Source organism: Adelges cooleyi, unplaced genomic scaffold (assembly GCF_023614345.1).
Source record: "Adelges cooleyi isolate 19-005CV unplaced genomic scaffold, UGA_ACOO_1.1 ACOO_flye_CR_arks_rails_tigmint_CR_PRNA_108, whole genome shotgun sequence".
Lineage (NCBI taxonomy): Eukaryota > Metazoa > Arthropoda > Insecta > Hemiptera > Adelgidae > Adelges > Adelges cooleyi.
In genome coordinates this window covers 4,671,541-4,686,942 of record NW_026095761.1, presented here as the reverse complement: position 1 = coordinate 4,686,942, position 15,402 = coordinate 4,671,541, and the positions used below count along the sequence as shown (strand labels likewise).

General features: G+C 31.6%; 1 protein-coding gene across 3 annotated transcripts in view; it reads right to left on the bottom strand.

Moving 5' to 3' along the window:
- Positions 1–15,402, bottom strand: part of LOC126839372 (cerebellar degeneration-related protein 2) — a 39,192-nt gene that overhangs the window by 11,344 nt on the left and 12,446 nt on the right. Inside the window, exon 1 of one of the 3 annotated variants that reach the window (XM_050574702.1) lies at positions 13,302–13,599. The exons of the other annotated variants lie outside the window; for them this stretch is intronic. Within the exon in view, the coding sequence (XP_050430659.1) occupies positions 13,302–13,365 (64 nt within the window). The 5' untranslated portion in view covers positions 13,366–13,599. Of the gene's footprint in view, positions 1–13,301; positions 13,600–15,402 lie in introns of those variants that run through there. 3 annotated transcript variants of the gene reach the window in all.

The window sequence follows — 15,402 nt, the reverse complement described above, 5'->3', positions numbered from 1 at the left end:
CAACAAGAATCTATTCTTATGGTGGGTAACGACTGCCAGTTATAAATCCAATATACTATATAGTCTTTGAAAATCTAGATTTTAATAGTTTTGAGTCACTTTTATAGAGATTTTCATAATAAAAAAATGTCAGCTCTCAAATATTAAAATTGAGGATTAAAAAAACAAAAGCAAAATGGACCATCGCAAGGGGAGGAAAGTTTTCGAAATTAGGGTTTGATAGAACTCAAATCTAGATCACCGTTTTGAATTTTATTAAAAATAGTAATTAATTTTATAGCAAATTAATGTCAAAAAAATTATTTCAATGGATTATTTCCAATACTGCTTAAGGCCATATTATAACGATTATTAATTAATTTGTTCTATTTTTTTTTTTTTTTTTTAATAAAAAATGTTTCAATAATATTATACTGTATCAGTTCACTTAATTACTACACTAAAGGAAAAACCACCATAAAAATCGTATTAAACTTTTTATAAGTTATTTTTTATATCAAACATACTATTCGATGAAAGTTATTTGTAATGACTTGTAAAATATTTATCGAACCGATCATTTTCAGTTTCTACATTTTAGGCAATCACTTAATTATAAGACTTGATACATTTTATTTAATTCTTACATGTGATTGCAACGCCTCAACGCGATATTGTTATAAAACATATCATTATTGAGGTGTTGAAATAATATATTCATAAAATGTATGAATGCAATAACTTGCAATTTTTCTTTATCTATAAATTATAACAATGAGTTTTATTATATAATTTTGAAAGTTTTTTTTCCAAATTAAACAACATTTTACACAACTAATCTAACCTATGGTATGGCAATACTATTTTGGGATACCCTGTACATAATAAAGAGGTAATGTGTGTAATTAGATATAAAAAAAAAATCAGGAAAGTCAATTATAAGTAATTTTTTTTTAAAAGATTTTTATTATTATTGATAAAGGTTATCTCAGTGTGATTTATGATTCTGATTTCTGTGAACGTTCGAATATAGGTTCGATACCTATATTATTATTATAATATGTACTCACCGATAAGCAGAGCACAATGTATGTACATTTAGAATTATTTGTTTCAGAATACACATTATTGTTATCCGGCTTGAAATAGTACTGCACAATTTTCATGGTAAAACAATGCGGTTTTATTTAATACATTTTTTTACCTTCAATTCGGTTATCTAACTATTTGCAAATAATTACAACACGTGTAATAATTATTAAAAATTAAACATGACACGAAGCTAAAACCATTTTACTTAAACATATTATAGCAAAGATAAATTCAGCTGATATTTTTACACAAAAACATTTCTCACTTTTCTGAGATAATTACCGGTCTTCAAAGAGAAAGCTGTCATCCTTATACAATATTATTCATTTATTGTTAACCAATAAATTATTCATACGTCAAACAATATTTTGTATTGCATTCTGAGAAAATATTGTTCATTACTAGTATCCAAAGTCAATTAAAATTATTAACAGAAGTAATAATAATTTGTGTTCCTGCTTATCGGATAATAGTCATTGAATAAATATGTGATATTTTATACACAAAACAAGTAATTTCTAAAAATAATTAATGAATATTTTAGTCTTCTTAATTAAAATAAAAAATAACACTTTATTAATTTAATCAACTCGTTTAATTATTTTAATAAATTAAAAAAAAATTATAACATCGTTAAAAAAAAAAGAAGTTCTATTTACAAAAATTGTCGTTATCTTTCCTGAGTAAAAAAACTAGGCATTGGGTCCTTGCTCTAATAAGTAAATCAATATTATTATTTATTACATAAAATAAAATAGCTGATAGGGTAAGTCGTGTGATCAACAGTTCCCTTCATTAGTTCTGTAATGAAAAAAAACATAAACTAAGCCGACAAGACCAGCTGATAACCACCTGGAAAAACCAGAAAAGCCACTTTTTTTTAAAACGGCAAAATTGATGTTATAAAACTTGACGCACTGCATATAGTCTTTACGCGGTATTAAACATGTTTTTCTTAGATTGAAAAAAAAGTAACTTTTCCGGTGTTTCCAAAAACCGCCTATAACCGCTTTAGCCGGATAGGTTAGGTTAGGTTGGGTCGGGTTAAGTTTGTATTCGAACTTCAGGGATCAGATAAGTAAAAAATAAATTAGAAACAGTTTTCTAAAATTAAACACCGCGTGCTCGCAGTTAATTTTGTCGGTACTTAGTAATATTATATTATAAGACCAATCCGGAAACGTTTACAGCTCACATGTTATATATGTTTATTTCACTTCCTAATTCTCATCAAAATAACAATCGTCGAGAAGACGGTGGAAAATTAATCGGAATACATTATTATATATTAACATTATTATGGGCCAGAAATATGTATATATTTTTTTTCCAGAAACATTTGAATAATTCCAGGCAAAGCGAGACTGCAACGGGATCAGGTGTCGACGAACTCGTGCTTAACGCACATGAAAGCATAAAATAAGTGTTAACTAATTAAAATATTTATTTCTAATTGCGACAATTGTTCACATATTGTACGTTTTTTTTTTGTTTTGTTATGTATTACTTACATTATGTTTATGTCGAAACACAAAAATATACCATACCACCGCGGTCTGTTTGTGTACCTAAATATTTGTGAAAAAAAAATGCTATAAGTACAATAGCCGAAATGTAAAAAAATTTATATTCCACACCAGTAATCCGTCAACAAACCATTAGGCTTTCTAACGCAGTGCTGTGGCTACACGTTGTGCATACACATTACCATCCAAACGTCCGGTATATGTATACTGTTATATAATTAGTAGAAGAAATAAAAATAAAAAATTGGAATTTTCCGAAGGAAATGTCTACTCTACTCTGACGTTGCAGGGTTCCAAAATCCGAATATTGTGGTCAAAAATAAAAAATTGTACGGTGATCAAATTTTTAAAATCTTGGTATGTTTTTACCCTCATCACTCATGTTATACTATAATTGGTTGACTCCATATGTTCCTATGTATTTTTAATCAATGATACAAGGGTAATAATAAACCTTACTTATATTTTAAACTGTTTTTTATATTTCCTAAATTGATCATGAAAATAATAAAATTGATAAAATAAAATAACAAGATAAGAATTTTGAAAAGTCGCATTAAGCTTTGTTCTATTTATTCTACAAAATAGAAAGCTTTTGATTAGTTTACAAGTTGGAATTTTTGAAATGATAAATTAAAATTTCCCATGTTAATCGAATGCAAATTTATGAGGCAGTACTTAAGAGATGAGCTAAGGATCTGAAATTTTAGGAATATCTTAATTGAATAGGCTACTATCGATTAGAGAGGGGACAGGGGGAAGTGAAAAAAAAATGTTTTCAGACACAGTCTATAAAATATATAAATATGATATTTTATATCATCCAGAGATTCGCAATGAAGCCTTTATTCGAAAGTGACTATCACTTTCAGTGATGATAATAATTCCTAAAAACCCGTGACCTCTTATCTAAACTGTGCTGATTTTTTTAAATTTCGCTTTAACTTTCTGAAATGGTAGTATTAGTTAATTTGTTCGGGCAATTGCTTAGAGTAGTTGAAAATTAGGTTTTAAGGTTTTTTTTTTTATTAATGGTTTTTTCTCTGCCCGGTCGGATCGTTTCGTTGTAAGGTGTCGGCTTGGTGCCAAAAGTTACCGGACAAAGTCATAGAAACCTAACGATTGGATAATTATCTTTATAATATACAACAGTAGCTGCTGCTGTGCCGTAGTGGTTTTTATATAATAACGAGCGTTGTTCGTGCATGTGTATAAAGTGCATCGAACTGTTGAGACCGTTCCCCCTGGGGCGATTATTGAGCTGTTGGAAAGTACTTGTTTGTTTTTTTTTTGTGCACATTCTGTCAATAACTATACACTCGATATGATGATAATATAACACAAGATAATCATATTATTATGCGTGTATGTGTGTGTGTGTGTGAAATCTCACCGATGAAGCAACGACGTTTAAACAAATATATTAATATAATAATAGTGAGATTGTGACGATGATCGTAATGTGGCTTTACGTACACACTATATTATATTATAATAAGGCACCCTCGCGATATAGCCACAGCGCTATTCGATTGTCAGAATGGCAAACCGCACGACCGAGGCAAAATGATAATAACAATAATAATAATAATGCAAACAATTGTTTCAAAATCGAAAAGAGGAGACGAGTACACGGTGTGTATATTATGTTAGAAAAGTGAAGGTGTTCGTGCGAAAAGATAAAAAAATCGCCAAACCGTGTAATATCCTCGTGCACATATTATTCATAATAATAATAATATTCATAAGGATAGGCGTGTGCGTACGGCCGATAAATAGCTCCACGATGAAATGCCAGCTGAGAGGTTGCCGGTAATCCTCTGACCTGAGCATTCCCTTGGGAAAATTATGTAAAATTGCAGGACTGAAGTCCAATAACGGCAAAAGTTACTAGTTACAGCACAGATCCTTAACGGACCGTCAATTCATTGAAAAAGACAGCAATTTTTTATAGAGCTTAATTGGAACGTTTTAATAGGAATATCGTGGATAAAGTAAAAGAAAAAACCCTAAAGAAACATGTAAGTACTGAGAAGAAGCAAAATTCAATCCTAATCAACTAACCGTTGGTCGACGAGCATCACGAGGCAATCAGTGTTAAAGGAGATAGTTAGGTCAGGATTGAGCTAGGCTGGGTTACGTTGATTAGGTTGGACTGGGTTAGGTTAGGTAGCTAGAGCCTCGTGTCTACGAAAGTAGGTATATGAACAAAACAGCTGACAGGGCAGCACTTTGTTGAACATCAGACACGGCGATGACAAGTAGGGAGATGAGATACTATAAGAACTTAGACGAATATATTATGCTATCTGTACAAGATATTAATTTTAAATAAGGAAGTAGATGATCGCCAATGCCAAATGAGTCTAATTTCTCGACTAGCAAACTGTGGACTTTGAGTCTTTGAATTAGGCGATTGCAAGTATTATTCTATATTATTAATGTTGTATTGTTATAATACTTAAAACTTAGAAGAAAACTCTCCGGTAGCACGAGTAAGCAGCGCACGCACTCAAAGCGCTCAAGGTTAGACAATTGAACGAATGAGTTTGCAAACGAGTACAATTTTCGACGTGATGTCATCATGCTATTACAATAATAATGCACTTCAATAGGACCGAATAATATTTTTATTATTGACAGCGTGTCTTCTGCCTGTCTAAGCTGTCGGGTCTATTGAAAAATTACAAAAGCGTTTTGACAAATTTGTATACATATACAAGGATAGCGAGCGTTTTCCCAAAGTCATCCTGAGTAGGTATTAGGAAATAAATAACCATATTATCATTTAAACTGGTCTATTAGCGTTGTAGGTTACACCGATTTAGTACTAATGTAATAAACAGCTGTTGTCGATTAACCGAGTTTAAATCATAATTAAGCAATTTCGAGGACGGACAGAATGTTTCTAGTAATATGATAAAATCGGTTCAATCTTTCCCTTGAAAGAAAGACATTTTCACATGTCTATTATGATCAACTTATTTCCGTCTCTTAACATTCACGGCTCTTATCAGCTGATCCTCTTATCATTTATCTAGGGATTATCCGATTTCCCTTTATCGCCATTCCATCCCCCCCTTCCACACGAGTCAATTATTAGACTCCTAAGAAAAACACACACTTTAGTCGGTTGTTTTAAGTCATAAGCCAAAACAAACTTCCTGCTAGTAAAGTGATTACAGTAAAAATCGACTTGGCCTATTTTTTTAGACAAAAATAAATAAAGAAAGATAATAAACTTAAGCTTGCATAGTTCCTCACAAGATATACCACTCCGCGTCAATACTGCATATTATTTATTTACAGGTGCAGTGTGCACACATTCATGTTATTACAACTTACACACTACCATATACGATAATTATTATTACGGAGAAAAGGTTACACCCTCCGTGCTATGGTATGGTTTATGATGCCGACGTGTAAATAGTAGGCACATGACTTATAAACTAATAAAAATAAAGTACTTTGACAGCAAAACCAAAGAGAATATGAAATTCCACGTTTTATGAATAAATAATGTTTTATTTGTATTCTTTAATTACATGTCGTTAACGGCACACAAAAGGTCGCTTTGGTTTTATTATAATTGATACTCAAATCCAAAAATAAGGAAGTGTTGATCAAGTTAATATGTTCAATATTAAAATCTTATTAGATCCGTACATTGTATTATCAAATTAGTAACATAGTTAGCATCATAACATAGTTGGCAAAATTAATGTTTTTGGAAAATCAACTTTTAAAATTTACTATACATTTTTTTTACTGTTAACTTATGTCGTATAATTTTATGAGAATTTAGCAATTTTAAAAATTGCTCTCGTCTGTCCTTTTTGTAGCAGGTCTTGAAAATAATATCTGGCCAAAACTACTACTGATAAAAATTCGAAGTATATTTGTTTAATGAAACGATAAAATTCGAAATACTATAGAAACAACATTAATGCTATTTAGGCATTAAAACAGTGGGAAATTATTTCTTCCAAACCAAACCGTGAAGGTTACACAAACGACAGTTGGCTTTACGCGATGACGCCACGTATTCTTCGAATATTCGTCTTTAAAAATATGATAAAACAATTTTAAAAAAAATTGAACATCTAAAGACTACAACATACAATTGTAAACGATTAAGATGCATATTCTGCGGTTTATACCACTCACGAAATAACAACATTATGCGGTCACAAGTCTTGGAATAATTGCAAGACTTATAACTTCTCGAAATTCGAATAACGTAAACAAGTGTGTGGTATGTTTCATTATAATAACAGTAGTTGTTAAAACGCTAATTAAATAAAAATGTATAAATATTACTGTCATCTTTTACCAAGAAAAATTAATTGGAATTTGTAATTATATTCCAAACGTAATCGGCATAGAAACCGATGTTAATCGTATTATAGAAAATATAATATTTGTGCACTTTTAAAAACTAGTACCTACCTATGTAAAACAAAAAAATATTATATTATAAAAACGTTCGGATAGAAATATCGCTTTGGAAAACGAGTCTGAAAACTGGGGCGATATCGGCATTTTTTTTCTTAATTAATTTTTTTAAATCACGATTTTTTTCATAATATTATTATTATCATTAATACGATGAATGATTTGTGCTTTAATGGTGTACGGTAATGATTTCAAAACACCAGTGTTTTTTTTTTCTATAAACGACACCGCGTTTGTTAGAAACTTATACAAATAGATACTGTGCACTGCTGAAAATGACAAATGACCCAAGTGAATGCCTCGGCTGTCTATGCTATTACAAGATTTATTTAAGTACTATAACATACAATACTATACTATCACTGTTTATTTATGGCCGGTGTCTGCCTACGGACTCTACTCGACACAAGTAGGGAGCATAGCCAGCGGAAGCAACAACCGTTTGAACCTAACCGAAAGAGAAGCGTATAGAAAGTGTAAGTTATTTATTTATTTATTTTTTTAGGCTGCCTCGGCGAATTCAGAGTAAGAGAGAGAGAGAGAGACAGGAAACTCGATAAACCTTCGCTCAAGGTTATGCATCGATTGTTGTTGTTATCAATAGTTATTATTCGGCAAATCGTCGTCGGATTGACCACATCAATATCTAATAAAATTATTGTCCAAGAACCAACGAATGAACACTACGGCATACAAGATTATTTAAACGTACAAAGGATGTCCAAACTATGTAACTTGGTTTGTATAATATAAAAGTCGCTTTCACGGTGTTTAACAGTCCGTCGGACAAAACGGAACACTGCATTAAATATCGATTAACAGCTCTGTAAAGAGTAGACCGTAGGATTGGTTGTGATTTGTGAAAACCGAAAATATGTATTTTTTTTAATAAATCCGTCACGGTGGCGTTGGACAAAATATTATAACCTTTGGCCGCGTACAACATGTAACACAGACGGCATAATTTCTGCCACTTTCTGCTATACGGCTTCAGCGTGTATGTATGTACCTATAATTTGTCAGTCAGTCGTAGCTGGTATTCTATTTAATTACGGCCGGATTTAATTTGCGGACTAGTGTTCCGGAAAGAAGAAAACCGAACGTTTACCGTAATTGATATCGTATACGAAGGAGGTCTGTTGTGCTTTCTTTTCAATTCCAGACAACTATAATTATTATTAATCGATAAAAAAAAATGAATCTGTTCAATCTTTCCCTTGAATAAAATACGTTGAACACGTTTTATGATCAACTGATCATAAATTTAAATATACCGTGTTATTGCATTTCAAACGGTATGTAAGGGTCAGCCAATCAAATTTACTTATTTTATAAAGGTATTATACATATATATTTATCATAATACCATGCCATGCAACTGTTTCTCCGTCTCTTATTAACTGATTCTCTTGTCAATATTCTCTTATCAGTCATCAGTCTAATATAAGACCTTAATATTTTTGAAAGTTATCACTTATATTTACCTCTAAAATAGAAATTTTTTATGTTATTTTTCACAAAAAATCGATTTCTACCCGTTTTTAAATTCTCAAATTTTTATCATAAAATCAGATATTTTAGTCTAATTATAGACCGACATTTATTTCTATTTTTTTTAATAATGACATTTTATTTTCAAAATCTGAAAAAAAAAATTTCATATCATTATTTTATTTAAAAAAAAATTAAAAATAAAACATGTCTTGGTAAAATTTGATTTATTTACTTATTATGGGAGAAAATGTATTTATCAAGAAAATAAACATAAAAAACCTCTATTTTAGTGGTAAATATGAGTTTTAAAAATTTTTAAAAATGAAGGTCTTATATTAGACCAATAGAAGTTGATAAAAACATTTTGAGGAGGTCGGGCCGATGACCGCGTGGTTGACTCAGAATGCCCCATTTATTTTATTTTATATACACATAAATCCCACAAAAATGGTGAACGTCGACTTCCGTTCTTATCACTAGTTAGCAATCTAGTTTATTCCATGTATCTGTGATTCCACTTATCACCCTACCACCTCCTCCCCTCTCATCCTACGCCTATGACGCACAGTATGCGACACACGATATTTGGCGAAACAGAGTAACAGAGATCTTATAATATACACATTAATACATAGGGCCGTCTAAGGCTAGTAATAGTATAAGGTAATTTTAGTACCGTAAAATTGTTTTCTTCCCGGCTTTTTATTTTTATTCCACTACTGTACCTACCGAGACGGCCAAGCAGCAGTGTTGTGATGTATATTGCTGTAATAATATAAAGATATAATCCGTCTTAGTCGTCCGAAACAATTGTGAGGTAATACGAGTAAGTACCAAGACGGTACAATCTATGTATGGAAACCGGTTCACTCGCCGTCCGGCGACCTAAACGTGGTCGGTTTGAAAGTAAAACCCACGGGAAACGCAATACTGGTTTTGGTACGGGGCAAACGTGAATTGAGACTTATTGTAAAAAACGATGTGATCCACAATCCCAACGTGCATGACTCGAATGTGTACGACAATGTACATACACCGTCGTGACGCAATACATCGGAAAACCTGCAGTTTAGAAAACGTGTAGCTCAGGAAAAATAATAATAAGAATAAGAAAAAAAATAAAAGAGGAGCAGCAAAACGGTTGTCGTTAAAATATTATGTCGCCATCCGCAGGACGATTTTGAACGCTGTAGAGAATAAAATAAGAATCTCGTGCCTGCGGTATATAATTGCGACGGGAATAGCATAATATATTAATATATAATATGATAATATAATAATACCTAAACGCATTCAGTATACGTGACACGGTTTGCACAAAATTGCGAGGCTTGTATGAAACGTCTTAGATGCCCTTGAAACTGAGATGATCGGCCAGACACGGTGTTCGACGTACATATACCAACCGTCGAAGAAAGTACAATAGTAATATGTTAGTGTTCGACCAAACGCATTGAACGGTTTTTTTTTTATAAAATACATTTAAAAATGTATAACGATTATGGTACGTTAAAGTGAGCAACAAAGGTAAAAGACAGTACAGAAGACAAAAAGCAAACGAAAATACTTTAAAAACAATAAAATATCATCCAACCTTTCGCAAAGGAGAGCTTGATACTTTTTATTTATTTTAATTTTTTAACGGTAGTTTTAGCACGTTGGGCCTGAAATTTAATCTAGTGTGTATAATATCAAAACAAAATTCAAAAGTCTAAAGTCAAACTTTTTTTTATCATTAAAGAAATCATTCTTAAAAAAAACAATTAACACGAATATAAACAGATGTATTGCTTATATATACCTAGTGATTTATATGAATATTTACTATTTCAATCTCTGAATAACTTTAACCTAACTGGCTGATAACGTTCGCTTTTTATTGCAAATCGAAATACATTGTGTTAGTCAAACTAGACGTGTTCGCAATGCTTCCGAGGAGATTCCAAGTATTTGGGAGCCAAACAAACCAACCACCTTGTACACAGAGGCATAATTTTAAATGGGGTTTCTGAATGAAGATTACAAATTATATCATTTACTACTAAAAATGTTAAAATAGCTCATTTTACGTCTTTGACTAAAAAAAAGTATTGTTTTTAACTGCTGTAAATTTTTTCTCCCGTTAAAATGTTGTTGCTGTTTTTACACAAAAATTATTTTAAGTCGTTCTCCTGTGTTTCCTGTATCTTCCCTTCCAAATTCATAAAATATTTCGTCTTTTGGTTATGATATATGTTCTACCTACAAAAGCACTGGTTAGCGTTAGGCACTGGTTACAAAAGCTATTCGTCGCACTTAATTATTTAACTCCAATGCCATATGACACACTGTAAACAATATTAACGTTTTAACCGGTTTTCTATTTATTTTACTAAAACACGCCAGACCTTCGGTGGCGGTAAGCATAGCAACAACGGCAATATAATTACCGTGTATAATATGATGGAAGTATAGAAGGAAGAAGGGTGTGCGTGGTAAGATAAACACGAACGATAAGCAACGCGTTTGGATTCATGTGAAATAGCACACAAACAAAAACACACAAATGTTGACCCGAGATTTTTTATAACCGACTAAACAGAAAATTGAAAACGCCTTTTTGTTTTTTGTTGAGAATAATACAGTATTTAATTGGTGTTTTTTTTTTAACGAACATCTCCCGACGAAATTCTATACGGTCAATGGAAACACCACGACAATAGTAATAACCGGATAGATATTAGTTAGACCTCGGCATAGTATAATATTTGACCTTTGGCGATGGCAACATTTTTAAACACCATACACCGCAGTCTCGAATAACTGTACATCTGTGAAAAATCTAAAGTCACGTAGGAACTCGGTGTACACTAACCCAGTAAAAAAAAAATAAAAAATAATAATAATAATAGTAAAATAGTATAAACATAATGCGCGTGTAACACAAAAAAAAAACACATAATATACCAAAGTATTCTAATCAACTTTACATTCAAACATACTGGCGCGTAAAATACAAACTACTTGTGTAGGAGCAAACTAATTACCTTCCGGGTTCTACAAGTAAGTTTAAAAAAAATCAAGTTATTATCACAATATTACATTAAATAAAATTAATATTTCAATATTAGTATTAAAATGTACTTTTAAGTATGATTTGTAATTGAAATTTATTGTTATTTAATTTTTTCAAAATATGTACTTTGAGTATTTAAAACACATTGTTCTAACCAATCATTTATACAGTTCTTATTTTTGGGTACCTAATATTTAATTATCATTAATTTTTTTTCAAAATTGATTTTAAAATGTATTGTGTATTCGTTTTACACGGTATATCCACTCAAATAATGACCAGTCAGTCAGTCATGTATTTTGCATATTTTTCAAGAATGTTTTATTATCCTATTTTTGCAGTTTATAGTTTAACTATTAAACATAAAAAAATCTCACATTTCCAAAATTGCCAACATCATTTAAGTTTTTCGAAAAACCCCATAGACTGCGATGGGAAAATAATATCGATTATAATATTATTATTAATTTATCTCTCATCATAAATCCTATTATGAGTACCAGTGACGTTGTGAGATTTGTTTTTAAGTGGCAAATCCTCTAAGTCGTTTCGAGTGGCCATTGTTCTGTTCTGTACACAATTATTATTATTCGGTACATTATATTTTTATTATGATCATAATTTATACATATAGAAATCCGTCCATGTTTTTTTTTTCACTATTAAAATAATATAAATCAATATTATGCGGAATCGATAATTAATATATGCCAAAACGTTTTGCGAATAATCTCCTTTCTAAACATAACGGTTGCTATTATTTAATTTTAATTTTTAAAGATCAACCCACGTTTTGGACTAGACGTCCAGACGGATAGAAACCGTCGAATCGTGCCGGCCGTCGATGTTACATTTAGTAAATTACTTTACTCGTTCGCCTATAAACGTTCTGGAATAATAATATAAATAATATAATATGTACATATATATATAAATATACACAACACACAACCGGGTACATTAACCCACAGGCAAACGTTTTTTTTAAGGTGCGAGATACCGCGAAAGTAAAAGTCCACCGCTTGTAACAGTCACGACGACGCGACGCCTTAAAAAAAAATAAAGGTATTGTTTTTAGCTTCGACGCGGAGTCGAAAAGCTATTGTTTTTGCAACGATGTGTTTTTAATTTATTTCTCTGTCCGGACCAACGCTATCTCCTGAGCCACCGGGCCGATTACTTCATTTGTAGCAAGTCTAAAGATCAGATATCGCAACAAAAGCGTTCTATATTGGATGGAACATTTAAAAAAAGGTTCACCCCTTATCTCTCGAAAACCTAACCATATCAATGTATTTTGACTGTAACAAAATGTTGTTTTGAGGTACAACGTGTCATTATAACATAATATACAATTATAGGAAAAATGTATAGTCAAACATTGTTTTAGACCCCACTACCCCCCTAAAAAAATGGAGAAAATACAGTCAACAGGCAATCAAAGTCTAATGAACAGGTATCTGTAAAATATTTTTATTATATTACTTATTATAGGAGTGATCTTTTTCACTTCAGTCAAAATAATTCCTTAAATCTCGTGACCTTTCCGTCCGCCCCACTGTGCTGGTTAGTTTTTTAAATTTGTCCTTGACTTTCTGAAAACTAGCCTAAACTGATTTGTTCGGGCAATCGCTTGGGATTGTCCTGAGTTTTGACAATAATTGTTTTTATTTGTTTAATGACGGTCCAGCTCTTACCGTTCAGTACACAATACGAATCTTCCAATTCCATGCTCGGGCATCGGGATCGGACTCGTTGCATGGCGCCCAAACACACCGGATCCAGGTTTGTTGAATATAATAGTTGAATAGAAGCAGAATATTATTTATTATTAATTTTTTTTTTTGAACATAACAAACGGCCGTCGTTGGATGGTTTTCCGAACTTGCCGAATGGAAAATGTGAAGAAAAAACACACTCATACACACACACAAACGACCCTTATGCCGGCACTACGATGCATCCACGCCGAGACCGGATTCCGACTGCCAACAGTGACTTAAACCAACACCGACAGTATTATGTTTCAAGGCAAACCCGACGACAACGTCGCACATTATACACACTATAATATAAATGAATTATAAAATAGTAGGTTTTATCGTCGCGAACACATACATGTATCATACAGGGTTATCCGAACGTTGTGTCTCAGAAAATGCATGGACAAAAAAACGGTTTTTGCGAAACGATTTTCAAATGAATTAATCATTAACCATTAAGCAAATCGTTATATGTTTTTTTACGGGGTAGTTTCGGGGGGTAACTTTGAAAATATCAAACGATAACGTACATACAGGATGTCCCACCAAGATTGGACGAATGAAATAACTTTTGTTCTAGTGAATATTTTTAATATGTTTTGTTTTTAAATTAATTTATACTCATTTCCGCTATGTATATTTGAACTGTTTACACAAATCAGACTGATATAGCTAATGAAAATAACCAAGGGGCGATAACCAAGTATTTTTTGAGTTATTAAAGTTTGAAGATTCAAAACTATATCCGCACTAACCTAACCTAACGTAACCTGAATAAATAAAATACATATGCAATAAATAAAAACCTTTTGAGTTATTGCCGTTTAAGGATATAGGCGAAGGGAATAGTGCCGGTGAGTAGATGTTACTATTATCTGTGAGCACTACTCACCTAACCTAAGCCAAAAATTTAATGCTAATAACTCAAAATGCATTTACTAAAAACTGCTTTCAATAGGAAAACATTAAATAACATTTGTAGGTCGGCTTTTAAAAGTTAATTCTTTAAACCTGGGTACCAAATTTAAAAAAGTAATTTTCATTTATAAAATATGAAATATGATAATTTTAGATAATTTAATGGTTGTACAAGGAATAATTGTTTTGTTCTGAATCACTATAACGTGAAATTTGAACGACCCTGTATAAATATTATCACTTGAACGACCGGCTGGCACTACAATGCGCCGGTCAGATATTAATTGCCTCGTTAAAATATCGTAATAATATAATAACACATTATAGTTTTTTATTATTTTTATTATAGAGGGCAGTGTAAGCGGTCGTTGGTCAGCCGACGTTGGCATTGAAAACGCGGAAAATGATAAACCGTTTTTGCCATTCAAATCTATAATAATATCAAAACGTACGAGTAACGTTATGAGTTTATTTTTTATACTAATAGCTAAAGTAAATGGATTTTTAATATTTTATAACAACACATTGGTTGCAACCTATTTCCGCCTTTCGTCGCGTAGAACTGCACGGCAGATAAACCAGTTATTATATAGTTTGGATCAACAATAAACATGATACAAATCATAACATGTTATTATTATACTTGACCAATAATCAGTGTACAACCTAACAGGGGCCTGTTTAAATTAGATTTTAAAGTTGTGTCAAAATGGCAAAAAATATTCCGGTCTTATTAATATATTTAACCATATCGTACTTGAAATATGTACATTTTACATGTTTAAGAGGCAAACTGTTGCCCGAACGGAGTCATTGTACTTGTTTCAAAAAGGTACTAACTAATGAAAAAAACCGCTTTACTATAATCTTAGCTTAGTTAGAAGGAAAAAATGGCAACAATTTTTATTTTTATCTAAATGGTTGTTTTTATAGCTTGTTCTCGCCTGAACGTTAATCTCGTGTAAGTACGTCACGAATAATTATTATGAATTTTCATAGTCATTTCATTTAATTTTTTTTTGTTTATGTTTAATGGCCACGTGAACCTGTATAATATTTGCAAGTTGTACTCGTCAGTCGACCGATAAATAACACATTTTTTTTTACTTTAAAACAA